Below are 15,320 nucleotides of genomic sequence, written 5' to 3'. Positions count from 1 at the left end.
TTCCTTCAGGATCGGGGGGATCGATGTTCTTGGGTTAACTATATATAATAATACGTCATCTGCAAATGCCGATAATTTATACTCTTTCCCCCCCACCCTGATACCTTGGATATCCTGATTCCTGCGTATTGCTACCAAGAGGGGTTCGAGGCTCAGGACAAATAGCAGCGGTGAGAGCGGGCATCCCTGTCTCGTCCCATTGAACAACTCCAGGGGGCGAGACAGGGATCCGTTGACTCTTATTCTGGCCGTTGGGTGAGTGTATAAAGCCTTAATCCATCTCATCATTCTATCCCCTACCCCCTTATAGGTTAGTGTTTCGTACATAAAGTCCCAATCTAGTCTGTCAAAGGCCTTTTCGGCATCAATTGACATAAGCACTGTTGGGGTCTTTTCTTTATTCACTTCTTGGATTAGAATGATGGATTTCACTGAGTTATCCCTTCCCTCCCGTCCCTGCACGAATCCTGCCTGATCGGCATGGACCCATGCAGGTAAGAGAGCCTTTAACCTATCAGCTATTATTTTTGCATATATTTTTATATCTACGTTCAGTAGCGATATTGGGCGATAACTCTCCAACGCGACTGGGTCTTTACCCTCCTTCAAGATTAGGGAGATGTAGGCCAGGAGTGCCTCTTTACGAAACAAAAGACCCTCGCCTACCGCATTAAAGTACTCACATAATTTAGGTACCAACAGAGTTTTATATCTCCTATAGTACCTACTAGAGAACCCATCTGGGCCAGGGCTACTTCCTAGTGGCATTTCCTTTATTGCTCTCTCAACTTCGCCCGTTGAAATGGGGCTCTCTAAAGCCTCCATCTCCTCTCTCTCTCCTCTTGGGAACTCAAGCTTCCTGAGGTATTCCCTAATCGCTTCCTTCTTTTTTTCTCTTTTACTACTGATTGTTCCCAGTTTATAAAGGGTACTATAAAATGCATGAAAATTCTCTGCGATTTCTGGAGTCGCAAATTTTAACTCCCCCTCCTTATTTCTTATTTTGGGGATAAAGTTCCTATTTTTTTGTTCCTTCACCCTCCTTGCAAGCCATTTACCTGGCATATTGCCCCATTGGTATCTTTCCTTGTTTATCTCGTGGAACCTTGTTCTCCTCTCTTGGTCCAGATACTCTTCTAACTCTCTTTTTTTTTTTTGTAGGTCCTGGCTCTCCTGTATTCCTCTCGGTCTAGTTTTCTGTTACAATTGTTTTATCTCGTTATATAATTGGGACTTCCTTTTCTGTTTTTCCTGTTTTATTCCTGCTCCGATCCCTATTAACCTACCCCTCATTACAACCTTGTGTGTTTCCCATAGGGTCGCTCTTGATATTTCCTTCGTGTCATTTAGTTCAAAAAAATCATTCAACTCCTTTTCAATTTGTCGACTCGCCTTTTGTTCCTGTAAGAGGGAGTCATTTATTCTCCAAATCATCTCTCTCTCTGTCTCTTCCTGCATTTCTAATTGGGCAACTACCGGGGCATGATCTGATAGAGTAATTGGCTTGATCTCAACTTTTTTCAGGTTGGTCACAAGTCGGTGTTCTATGAAAACGTAGTCTAATCTCGCAAAAGTTTTATGGACCGCTGAAAAATGAGTGTAGTCCCGCTCTTTTTGATGGCTAATCCTCCAGGAATCCAACAGCTGAGCCTTTGAAAAAGCTTTAATTACACCCCTATATCTCTGTTGCGACGCTCTTAATCCCTCCCCCGAGGAATCCATCCTTGGATCTAGACACCAGTTTAAATCCCCTGCTAATACTACTTTGCCCTCTCTGAATTCCTCTAGTTTTATTAAGGTTTTCTTTAGAAATCTGTCTGGGTTTCTGTTTGGAGCATAGATATTTGCTATTGTGTATTGCGTTTCCCCTATTTTTCCCTTTATGAACAGAAATCTGCCGTCTGGGTCGGTTAGGCGGTCTTGAATGTCAAATCTCACTTGTCTATCAAAACCAATGGCTACTCCTCTTGAGTGGGCCGATGGTGAATCCCCGTAATACCATAATGGGAATTGTACCGATGCCATTTTTATTCCAGAAGAACTGGTTATATATGTCTCCTGTAGACACACTACATTCCCCCTCAGGAACTGCAATTCCTCGTTAATTTTAAATCTTTTTTCTCTTGTATTTAACCCCCGCACATTATATGTTATCACATTGATTACTGTCATTAACTGTTAGTTTCTTTAAGAGAGCTCCACCAACCCAGAGACATTTTTCGAGAGGACAGATCGGGATTGACAAAAAAAAAAAAAAAAAAAAAAATTTCAATAAATACTTTTCCCCATACCTCCCCCCCCTCCCCTCCATCCCTCTCCGCAACGCTATTCGGAGAACCCCCCTTTCTGCGTTGATCATATGGGGTCGACACATCACCTCCAGGTGTCTTTTTCCTTCCCATATTTACCCCGGTGGCTCGCGTCAGTAGGCCTACAAGAAACCTCCCCCCTCCCCCCCCATCCCCACCATCCCCCCGTCCCATCTACCCTTTTAGTTTAACTTCTGACTGTCTCCCCGTCATTGGGGTCTGCTCCTCGCCCCCTCTTCCACCTTGCTCCCCTTTGTATTGGTCCTTCCTCTCTAGCTTCTATTCCCCACCCCGGTAATAGTGGCTGGGGTATATCCAGCCTATCGCAGAAGGCTCTCAGGTCTTCAGGGAAACGCAATACTGCAGAACGACCATCCTTTTTCCCTCTTAGACAGGCTGGAAAACCCCATTGATACTCTATCCCCAGGGCAGTCATCTGTTGAGTTAGAGGTTTTAATAGTCTCCTTCTCCTTAATGTTTCTGGGGCTAGATCTGAGAACACCTGTAGATCTGCCCCATCTAGGGACAAGTCTGGGTGGGTCCTCAGCCTCCCCATTATTTGCACCTTTTCCTCTGGATAGTGGAATCTTGCTATTACATCTCTTGGGGCCTCATCTCCTGCCCTCTTCCCCTTGGGAATCCTGTGTACTCTCTCCAGTTTTAACGGATCCGAGGGGTCCCTCTCTAACAAAGGATTAAACAGTTTTCGTAATGTGTCCCCCAGAGCCCCGGAGCTATATTTCTCCGGGAGTCCTTTGATCCGCACATTCTTTCTCCTCCCCCTATTTTCCTGATCCTCTATTCTGTACTGGAGATTTATATTTGTTCTCTGCAAGTTTACCATTTGTTCTGCAATCTCATCCAGCCTTTCATCCTGTTTATCCAACCTATCCTCTAGTTCTTCTACTCTTCCCAGGACTAGCCCTATATCTGCTCTTACTCCTGCTATCTCTGTTCTTATTGACTCCTCCATTTTAGAAAACATTTCCGTTAACAGCTCCTTAATTGAGGTTGGTTCTACTACCTGGGGTGGTGAAACACCCCCTCCTGCCCAAACCGTTTCTATTTCTGCCTCTATTATTTCTTCTCTCTCCTGTTGAGTTCTTGTAGATCTAGTAGGTTTGCCTTCTTCTGAGGTCTTCTGTCTATTCGGCCCTGATCTGCGTAATGATCCTGCCTTTGGACTACCTCGTCCCTCCTCTGATGTACTAGCCATATTTGCCATATACCGCTGGATGCCTCCCGGACTGGCCGCCGGCGGCATATTTTTACCTGCTTTTGCTTTTCCTCTCATTTTCCTTTTCCCTTCCTTTCCTCCTTCCCCTTCCACCCCTTCTCCTTCCCTTATCTTCCCCCTCCCCTCTTCTCGCAGCACCGCGGCCTCTGATCCCCAGAGCCGCGGCAGCAGCGAGGGACCGGAGGGGGGGCAAGGGACTAACTTATCAACTCCGTACTATTATTCCTTTGCTATAGATCCCAAATTCAAACTTACATGTCACTTAAACAAATATATAGACATAAACAGATATATGTTAAGGGTGTCCCTATCCTTTTTAGTTGGGCCTATGGTTTTCACTATGGTGTTTAACCTCTCCCTTTTTCTTTTTCTTTAAATACCCATATATTTCTTTAATACTTTAAATACTTATTTGATCTTATCCTTATGGCTCTGTTATATTTATGTTGTATTTATATCCCTGGAACTCTATGTCCCCTTTTACTGATGATACTCATATACTTATTCCAGTCTCGGCCACATACACCCCTCCCCCCCCCCAAAGCTCTTTAGAAGGTGTTGTTAAGCCCAGCAATGTTCTGTTAATTCAGGGTCTCCCGGCCCAATTTCTATTCGGGCTATTGGTACGGCGATGGAGCAGCGGGGCGGTGGGAAATTACCAGGCCTCTTTGGTCTTCAATCACCACATTAATGTTTTTCCACAGTTCCATATATAAAAAAAAAAAAAAGGGAGAGAAAAAAAAAAAAAAAAAATGCAAAAACCATAAGTCCCAGCTTTAGGGAAATAAGTCCTTATGTTACTGAGCTTCTTCACACAACACTGTCTTTCTCTCTATATTTCCCCACTGATTCTCTTTTTTAGCTTACCGTCCCAGTGAACTTGAGCCTCATACTCTTCGTCTCAACAAGAGCAGCATTTTCCAGATGTCACATAAAAAAATGGGGGAGAAGAAGAGAGAAAACAGAGGGGAACATTACCGGCGGGGGGGGGGGGGAGGGGGGGGAATAGGGGGCATGTGTATAGGGAAAAACAATCTCCTGCTCCTTTCGTGCGACTCTTCTTCACACCTGCCGCAAGACCGCTTCTTAATTTATTGTATAAAATACAAAATAGGGGAGCACTTTTTCACCAATGGTACTCCTTATACCTTGCAGTTTCTTCCCCCCATAGTACCTCCTTTTGCGTGTAAAGACTGCTTCACTTTTTAATTTTGCTAGTCCACAATGTTATACCATTTACACTTCCTCATGACAGACCCGTGGGAGAGCACAGCAGTAGACCAATGATACCTCATATGATGGCAGCCGTTCCAATTAACGAGTATAGCAGGAGTATTGCAGAGGCACTGGCAGACATGTAAAAATAATTTATAACATACAGAGTGCAGTGGTCAGGACTCTACCTATAATTGCATTATATACTCCTGACCACTGCACTCTTTGCTGGTTGCTCATGTTAATGAAATTCTGTGTGCATAAAAACATCTGTGGCGGCACAGTGGTGTAGTGGGTAGCACTCTCACCTAGCAGTAAAAAGGGTCCCTTCAAATCCCAACCATGACACTACCTGCCTGGAGTTTGCATGTTCTCCCTGTGCCTGTGTGGGTTTCCTCCAGTTACTCCGGCTTCCTCCCACACTCCAAAGACATGCAGGTAGGTTAATTGGCTTCTGTCCAAAATTGGCCCTGGTATATGAATAGGGACCTTGGATTGTGGGCTCCTTGAGGGTAGGGACTGATGTGAGTGTACGATGTACAGGGATAGGGGTAGGCACTCTCTCAGGTTGAACTGGATGGACTGGTGTCTTTATTCAACCTTACTAACTATGTAACTATGTGTAATGGAAGTTTCTTCTCTGTTCCTTACCAATGATTTTGCTGAGGTTTATACGTACCTCTTAGCGTTCGTTCAGACCAGCGCTGACACCGGTCCGGTGTGTTGGTTTTATTGGTCAGAACGATTCTATATATATTACATGTCCACATTTATTATATACATATAAAGGTTTGATTTCTTCCACAGCACAATGTTCTCCTCCAACAATACCAAATACGGCGTATATCCCTGAATACAAGGAGTATTATAATAATGGAGAAGAGGTGAGAGTATGGTGTAATACTGGATATTATCCATCATCAAACAAAATGAGATGTAACAACCCCCGCTCCTCCCAGGAGTGGACTCCTCCCACTATTACCTGTACAGGTGAGTACAATTCATCACTTTATAATTCTTTCACATATTTTACCATTATAGACTCATGGGGGTTGATTTAGTAATGCTGCATTCACACCTGAGTATTTCAAAGTCGTGCGTCTTTGCCGTGTTTTACCGTGATTTTGCCACATATTTGTTCAGGGTCACCAATGTAAAAGGCAGAAAAACGGCCTGTCATCTGCCCCAAAGAAGCTCATGTTCTTTTTTGAGCTCAGGGCATTTTTTTGGGCGTTTTGCGTCAGGTGACAAAACACGCCGATGTGGACAGGTGCCATTGAAATGAATGGGATTTTGCTTGTTGGGCATTTTACAGGCATTTTTTTCGGGGGTTAAACAAGCATTTTATGAGCTGAAAACGCTCAGGTGTGAATGCAGCCCGAAGTCAAAAAGATTGTGAGTTTGCCCCAGAGCTCAGTGAAATGAGGTGAAGCTCTGCTGACTACTTTCATTTAATCATGTCCAAGCAAAAGTAAAAAAATAAATAAAATAAATCCCCCTTGCATGTGATTGGGTATTCTTTGAAAAGTACATTTTCACCACATTCACCAAACTGAAAGGAGAATCCCCTTGGAAAGTGAACGGCCGGTTTACCTAATAAATCAATCCCATTCTCTGCAGACGGCCTGTTACTGAAAGGCCTGATATCTGTCCACTCCTCTGTGTTGGAGATCATGCATTCATTACACCTCTCACACATCTAGATGGACTTTGCAAGCAAAATGTTAACATGAGGAACACAACACCAAAAATATCAATCATACAGCCTCTGCCCCTCCCAGAGTTATTTTTTTACTTTTTTTTTAGGAGCCCCACTGGGGGCTTTGGTGAAATATCAAGGGGTCTAAACAGAGAGAAAAGTACTGAGGACAGAGCCTCCCCGGTCCCTTTCTCTGCAGCCTCAGCTGCACTGGACAGTGAACAAATGGGAAGTGCTCTTTGCTAAGCGGGTTCCTGTTCATTCACAGACTGAAGCATAGTAAACATAGCTTACTAAGCTTTGGTTAAGAAAAAAACACAGGAGCAATGGGTACAGATCAATCACTGTGTTCATTCATTCATCCATCCTAAAAAATCCCCTACAGCAGCCAGCAGGAGAGGGGAGGAGGAAAGCTGGCAGCACTGCAGGGGAGAGACAGGACATGCTGAGAAGCAGGGGGAATTGGCACCACACAGGATGATTAGGGTGTGCCTAGACACACCCAGCACACCCTGTGAACACACCTATGCTTATATGTGGTGGATGCATTTGTTTTCTTATTTTAAAATAAGAACATTCTCTGCAGGGACACAACAAAAAAACCTGCTGATGCTGCAAAAAATCCAGTTCTAACTTTCTGTGAGGGAAGGAAATGGGAAGAGCAGCCTAGGGAGACAACGCTGTCATTGCTTCACATGATTCATGAAACAGCTCCTGTATCAAACCCGGGCCTCTGCAGTCCTCATTACTTTTCATGTGATACACCAGAGTAACTTCACTGAAAATACAGAGAACTTGGATAAGTTAAATTGTGACAAAGAAAATTGGGAAAATAAGGAGAAATGCTCAGTCTATATCATTTTTCCATGAGAATAAAATTATAATTCAAGGATCTTCCATGACAAATGAAGGGATACCTCCCCAGTGAGATCACACCACCAACACACACATTGGTCTTTCCCCAGTGAGATCCCACCTCCTGCACACACATTGATCTTCCCCAGTGAGATCCCACCTCCAGCACACACATTGGTCTGTCCCCAGTGAGATCCCACCTCCAGTACACACATTGATCTTTCTCCAGTGAGATCCCACCTCCAGCACACACATAGGTCTGTCCCCAGTGAGATCCCACCTCCAACACACACGTTGATCTTTCTCCAGTGAGATCCCACCTCCAGCGCACACATTGGTCTGTCCCCAGTGAGATCCCACCTCCAGCATACACATTGGTCTGTCCCCAGTGAGATCCCACCTCCTGCACACACATTGATCTTCCCCAGTGAGATCCTACCTCCAGCACACACATTGATCTTCCCCAGTGAGATCCCGCCTCCAGCGCACACATAGGTCTGTCCCCAGTGAGATCCCACCTCCAGCACACACATTGATCTTTCCCCAGTAAGATCCCACCTGCAGTACACACATTGTTCTGTCCCCAGTGAGATCCCACCTCCAGCACACACATTGATCTTCCCCAGTGAGATCCCACCTGCAGCACACACATTGGTCTGTCCCCAGTGAGATCCCACCTTCAGCACACACATTGGTCTTTCCCCAGTGAGATCCCACCTCCTGCACACACATTGATCTTCCCCAGTGAGATCCCACCTCCAGCACACACATTGAACTTCCCCAGTGAGATCCCACCTCCAGCACACACATTGGTCTGTCCCCAGTGAGATCCCACCTCCAGCATACACATTGGTCTGTCCCCAGTGAGATCCCACCTCCTGCACACACATTGATCTTCCCCAGTGAGATCCTACCTCCAGCACACACATTGATCTTCCCCAGTGAGATCCCACCTCCAGCGCACACATAGGTCTGTCCCCAGTGAGATCCCACCTCCAGCACACACATTGATCTTTCTCCAGTGAGATCCCACCTGCAGCACACACATTGTTCTGTCCCCAGTTAGATCCCACCTTCAGCACACACATTGGTCTTTCCTCAGTGAGATCCCACCTCCAGCACACACATTGGTCTGTCCCTGGTGAGATCCCACCTCCAGCAGACACATTGGTCTGTCCCCAGTGAGATCCCACCCCCAACACACACATTGGCCTTTCCCCAGTGAGATCCCACTCCAGCACACACATTGATCTTCCCTAGCAAGATCCCACCTCCAGTACTAACATTGGTCTTTCCCCAGTGAGATCCCACCTGCAGCACACACATTGGTTTTTCCCCAGTGAGATTCCACCTCCAGCACACACATTGATCTTTCCCCAGTGAAATCCCACCTACAGCACACACATTGGTCTGTACCCAGCGAGATCCCACCTTCAGCACACACATTGGTCTTTCTCCAGGGAGATCCCACCTCCAGCGCACACATTGGTCTGTCCCCAGTGAGATCCCACCTCCAGCACACACATTGGTCTGTCCCCAGTGAGATCCCACCTTCAGCACACACATTGGCTTTTCCCCAGTGAGATCCCACCTCCAGCACACACATTGATCTTCCCCAGTGAGATCCCACCTGCAGCACACACACATTGGTCTGTCCCCAGCGAGATCCCACCTTCAGCACACACATTAGTCTTTCCCCAGTGAGATCCCACCTCCTGCACACACATTGATCTTCCCCAGTGAGATCCTACCTCCAACACACACATTGATCTTCCCCAGTGAGATCCCACCTCCAGCGCACACATAGGTCTGTCCCCAGTGACATCCCACCTCCAGCACACACATTGATCTTTCTCCAGTGAGATCCCACCTCCAGCGCACACATTGGTCTGTCTCAAGTGAGATCCCACCTCCAGCACACACATTGATCTTTCCCCAGTAAGATCCCACCTGCAGTACACACATTGTTCTGTCCCCAGTGAGATCCCACCTCCAGCACACACATTGATCTTCCCCAGTGAGATCCCACCTGCAGCACACACATTGGTCTGTCCCCAGTGAGATCCCACTTTCAGCACACACATTGGTCTTTCCCCAGTGAGATCCCACCTCCTGCACACACATTGATCTTCCCCAGTGAGATCCCACCTCCAGCACACACATTGATCTTCCCCAGTGAGATCCCACCTCCAGCACACACATTGATCTTCCCCAGTGAGATCCTACCTCCAGCACACACATTGATCTTCCCCAGTGAGATCCCACCTGCAGCACACACATTGGTCTGTCCCCAGTGAGATCCCACCTTCAGCACACACATTGGTCTTTCCCCAGTGAGATCCCACCTCCTGCACACACATTGATCTTCCCCAGTGAGATCCCACCTCCAGCACACACAGATTGATCTTCCCCAGTGAGATCCCACCTCCAGCACACACATTGATCTTCTCCAGTGAGATCCCACCTCCAGCGCACACATAGGTCTGTCCCCAGTGAGATCCCACCTCCAGTACACACATTGGTTTTTCCCCAGTGAGATCCCACCTGCAGCATACACATTGGTTTTTCCCCACTGAGATTCCACCTCCAGCACACACATTGATCTTTCCCCAGTGAGATCCCACCTGCAGCACACACATTGGTCTTTCCTCAGTGAGATCCCACCTCTAGCACACACATTGGTCTGTCCCCAGTGAGATCCCACCTGCAGCACACACATTGGTCTGTCCCCAGCGAGATCCCTCCTTCAGCACACACATTGGTCTTTCTCCAGGGAGATCCCACCTCCAGTACACACATTGGTCTTTCCCCAGTGAGATCCCACCTCCAGCACACACATAGGTCTTGTCCCCAGTGAGATCCCACCTTCAGCACACACATTGGCTTTTCCCCAGTGAGATTCCACCTCCAGCACACACATTGATCTTCCCCAGTGAGATCCCACCTGCAGCACACACATTGGTCTGTCCCCAGCGAGATCCCACCTCCAGCACACACATTGGCCTTTCCCCAGTGAGATCCCATCTCCAGCACACACATTGGTCTGTCCCCAGTGAGATCCCACCTCCAGCACACACATTGGCCTTTCCCCAGTGAGATCCCACCTCCAGCACACACTTTGATCTTCCCCAGTGAGATCCCCCTCCAAGCATTGTCAAGAGTATTGGGACAACAGCCTTTACACCCACATGAACTTTTTTTTTTTTTTTTATCATTTTATTAGTTTGCAATTAGAAGAACGAACAAAACAAACAATTAAACTTACATTGGTCTTACATAGTAAAGGTAAGGCCCTTGCGGGGACCACCTGTTTGTCTTGTCATACATAAACATCATACATAAAGCACGAATCATGATACCATATATAGTAGTAGCAACATTCAATGGGTCACTCAGTGATATAGTTCATGCCAGTATATAATAGGATGACACTTGTTATATTTGTTGTGCACAGTCCACATCCACTTGAGAGCCACAGTGGGCCGAGTCTGTTAGGCCTAACGGCCGAACTGTTCGCATGGCGGTCATTTCGCGGCGAATTTTGCATGTTCGCGATTCGCCCGATCGGCGGACTATTGCCGCTGTTTGCCCAGTGGAAATATGTGTTTACAGAGTGAAAGAACTTTGACCCATGATGACACATCCACCATGGGGTACAGGACAGCCAATTGAGACATTTCAGCACACGGACAATTGGACATTCCCCCTAACTTATAAATAGACCTGATCTGGTTGGCCATTTTACATTCTGTCTTATGTCATTATAGGGAGAGGTTGCTGTGTGGAGCAGGGAGAGACTGTAGTGACACAAATCACTAGCTATTAGGTCCATAAAAGTCCTTTTAAGGACTGGTATGGTATAGATGTAGTACAGTATATAGGGTTCAGTGCACTGCTGTGCTGGTGATTGCAGCAGCCTGTCTTTTGTCAGTGCAGGGAGGGACAGGACGCTGTGTGGAGCAGGGACAGTCAGTTTAATCACTAGCTATTACTATTAGGTCCACAAAGGTCCTTTTAAGGACTGGTATAGGTGTACAGTATATAGGGTTGTACACGTATAATATACTTTCTTCCAAATATAGAAAGAATATTATACTTGACTGCTGCCCTATTCTACAGCAGTCCTTTATCAGTGTAGGGACTGAGGGACAGTCTGCAAATCACTAGCTACTAGGTCCACAAAGGTCCTTGTAAGGACTGGTATAGGTGTACAATATATAGGGTTGTGGTGCACTGCTGCTGACTGCTGTCCTATTCTGCAGCATTCCTTTATCAGTGTAGGGACAGTCTGCAAATCACTAGCTACTAGGTCCACAAAGGTTCTTGTAAGGACTGGTATAGGTGTACAATATATAGGGTTGTGGTGCACTGCTGCTGATTGCTGTCCTATTCTGCAGCATTCCTTTATCAGTGTAGGGACTGAGGGACAGTCTGCAAATCACTAGCTACTAGGTCCACAAAGGTCCTTGTAAGGACTGGTATAAGTGTACAATATATAGGGTTGTGGTGCACTGCTGCTGACTGCTGTCCTATTCTGCAGCATTCCTTTATCAGTGTAGGGACTGAGGGACAGTCTGCAAATCACTAGCTACTAGGTCCACAAAGGTCCTTGTAAGGACTGGTATAGGTGTACTATTTGGTGTGCAGTACATAGGTGTGTAATACACGTATAAAACACTTGCACATATGGAAAGCATAGTATAGTGCATTTCCACTGTGCAGCATTGTGACTGCTGATCGGTTCTGCAGCGATACTACAAAGAGTGACAAACGCAATAAAAAAAGTATTATAACTGGTGTGATAGACCAGTGGCCCCCAAAAACAACAGATTGAAGCAGGGTGTTATATACCTTCTTCCACATACATACTGCACTTATCTAGAGACTTTTGTCACAGGGTCATTTAAAAAATGACAGGCAGAGGAAGAGGCAGGCCCTTCCGCAGGGGTGCTAGGGGTAGGGCAGGAGCAACAGGCTTGAGCCAAAGTGGCAAATTGCAGAAGGTGCATGTGATTACGTCAAAGGACGCACCAGACTTGGTTGAGTGGCTCACTCAGCCTTACTCTTCTGCACCCTCCTCATCCTCTCGATCTGCACCCTCTTCTTCACTCTCTGCTATGTGCACCCCCAAAGACACTACCACCAACAACACCACCACCACCACCATATACCTTCCACTTGAGTCACAAGAATTATTTTCCGATCCATATCAAGATATTTCTGATGCGCAGCCATTCTTGGCATTGGATCAGGAAGAGGAGGTAGCAACAACCGCCACTCAGCAGTCTGACGACAGTACCCAGATCAGCCCAAGGAAGAGGTTTGTCCCCGCTGTTGCTGCCTACTCCGAGATCTCTAATTATAGTGGTGGGGAAGGTGACGTCGATGATGATGTGTCTAGTGATGTCACGTGAGTGCCCACAAGAGAGGAAGAGGAGGGGAGTTCAGATGGAGATATGGACCAGCAGATAGGGAGGAGAAGCAGGCGGAACTTACATTGCACAGGAGGGACAAAGCAGAATGTGAATGTATCAGGAGCAAGGCATCAACCATGAACGGTCACATCTGGCGCTCCCAGGACGCCGGCACATGGCTCCGCAGTGTGGGCTTTTTTTAACGTGTCCACTGCTGACAATAGCGTTGCCATCTGCAATCTTTGTAGTCAACGCATTAGTCGCGGTAAGCCCAACACTCACATAGGGACGACCGCCTTAAGAAGGCACATGAGCAGCCGAGCCCAGTGGGAGCAACGGAACACACAAAGCCACACTCCAGGCTCTCACCGTCCAGCCTCATCTTCTACTTCTCCTTCTCCTCTCTCCTCACAATTGTCCTCCACTCCACTTTCCATCATGCCAAGCTCACGTTTTTCTGCAAAAAAGGCAGGCTTCCGTGGGCCAAATGTTTGAGCGTAAAAACATGATGACACCAGATAACCCTCTTGCCCAAAGGTTGACGGCTGGCTTGTCAGAACTGATAGCCTGCCAACTACTGCCATATAAACTGGTGGACTCGGAGGCCTTTCGAAAATTTGTGGCCATTGGAACACCACAATAGAAGGTCCCAGGAAGGAAGTATTTCTCACAGAAGGGCATCCCAGAGCTATATGGCCATGTTCAGCGGCAAGTGAATGTATCTCTGGCACACAGTGTCGGTGCCAAGATACATCTGACCACAGACACGTGGTCTAGCAAACACGGGCAGGGAAGGTATGTCACTTTTACTGCCCACTGGGTGAACCTTCTGATGCCCGTCAAGCATGTAACCCGTGGCACCCATGTAGATTTGGTTTTACCGCCACGGATTGCAGGCAGGCCTGCCTCTTCTTCTCCTCCTCCTACTCCATCCTCCTCCCTCTCCTCCTCGGCTGACTCCTCCTTTTCCGCTGCTAGCGTCTCTTCCGCTGCGCCGCCCAAGCTCCCAGAACCTATTAGACATGCTTGAGACATTGCCATGCTGTGCTGCGTCTGTTGTGCCTGGAAGCCAAGAGCCACACTGGCCCGGCACTCCTTTCAGCTTTGCGTTCACAGTCAGATCAGTGGCTAACACCGCTCAATTTGACAGTTGGTAAAGTGGTGTGTGACAACGGTGCCAATCTGCTTAGCGCATTGAAACAGGGCAAAATTCCGTACATGCCATGCATGGCATACGTCTTAAACTTGGTCGTGCAGCGATTCGTTGCCAAATACCCTGAGGTCCAGGACATCTTGCGGCAGGCATGGAAAATCTCAGCCCATTTCAGAAGATCTTACATGGCCATGGCTTGCCTTGCTAACATTCAGTGGCGACACAATCTGCTGGTCAGACGTCTTATTTGCGATTGCGCGACGCGATGAAACTCAACCTTCTATATGCTTGATAGGCTGCTCCAGCAGAAACGTGCAGTTAACGTCTACCTGTATGAACTCTGCGGCAGAACAGGTTCTGGGGAGCTGGGTTTTTTTTCACTGCGCTAGTGGCTGCTCATGCGCGACGCATGCAGACTTCTGATGAGATAACCAAACTGGTCAGTTGCAGCCATGGCGCCATCAGTGACAAGGTATCTTATGCCTTTTTTTTGGAGCGTGCATTGCATTGTGTCATTGATCAAGCCGTGGAGAAGCAGGAGCGGGAAGATGAAGAAGTCGCAATGCTGGATGAATTCCCAGGGGGGCTACTCTATCTGAGACAAGTCAACAACAGGAGTCTGAAGAGGAGTCAGAGGAGGATGGTGGCGGGCGGATGAGGAGGAGCAAGAAGAGCATGCTTTAAACCTTTCTGGGATCCCTGTTGTTGTGCAGAGGAGAACGAGGAGGACGACATTATCCTGGATGATGAGCAGGACCCTGGCCACCACACCGCTTCCAGTTTAGTGCAAATGGGGGCCTTCATGCTCCAGTGTTTTAACAGGGACCCCCGTATAAAAAGCATAAGGGTCAAGGACCAGTACTGGGTGGCAACGTACTTAGACCCCCGGTACAAACACAAAATGGCGGAAATGTTACCGCCGTCACAGAGGGCTGTCAGAATGGAGCACTTCCAGGCCTTGCTTCGAGAAATGCTGCATTCTGCTTTTGCGTGCGCTGGCAGAGGAGCAATTCGCACGCCCAGAGAAAGAGTTGTGGGTACCAATCCAACAGCGCCTGCAAGAAGAGGGTGGTTTGAAGATGTGTGACTTCTGATATGAGGTCATTCTTTTAGCCGACCGACAGGTGTCATCCGGATCCAGCATAAGGGAAAGCCTAGACCGACAGGTGTCTGACTACATCGGGTTAACGGTCGATGTGGTCGCTCTGAGGAGTGATAAACCCCTGGACTATTGGGTGGGCAGGCTTGACCTCTGGCCAGAGCTTGCCCAATTTGCAATGGAACTGTTGGCTTGCCCCTCATCCAGTGTCCTGTCCGAAAGGACGTTCAGCGCAGCAGGGGGGATCATGACCGATAAGCGCACTCGCCTATCTCACAACAGTGTTGACTACCTCACATTTATAAAAATGAATGAGGCACGGATCTCGGAGGAAGTCAA

At 47.4% G+C, this 15,320-nt stretch overlaps 1 protein-coding gene across 1 annotated transcript in view; it reads left to right on the top strand.

Moving 5' to 3' along the window:
• Window positions 1–5,572: 5,572 nt before the first annotated feature.
• The window catches only part of LOC143956835 (uncharacterized), a 100,130-nt gene continuing 90,382 nt past the window's right edge, over window positions 5,573–15,320 (top strand). The window contains exon 1 of the mRNA XM_077467009.1: window positions 5,573–5,751. Within this exon, the coding sequence (XP_077323135.1) occupies window positions 5,691–5,751 (61 nt within the window). The 5' untranslated portion in view covers window positions 5,573–5,690. The remainder of the gene's footprint in view (window positions 5,752–15,320) is intronic.

This window comes from Lithobates pipiens, unplaced genomic scaffold (assembly GCF_037356315.1).
Source record: "Lithobates pipiens isolate NorthernLeopardFrog02 unplaced genomic scaffold, aLitPip1_a1.2 Scaffold_44, whole genome shotgun sequence".
Lineage (NCBI taxonomy): Eukaryota > Metazoa > Chordata > Amphibia > Anura > Ranidae > Lithobates > Lithobates pipiens.
Note: the sequence above shows the minus strand (reverse complement) of the source record. Positions and strands in the feature narration are given on the sequence as shown.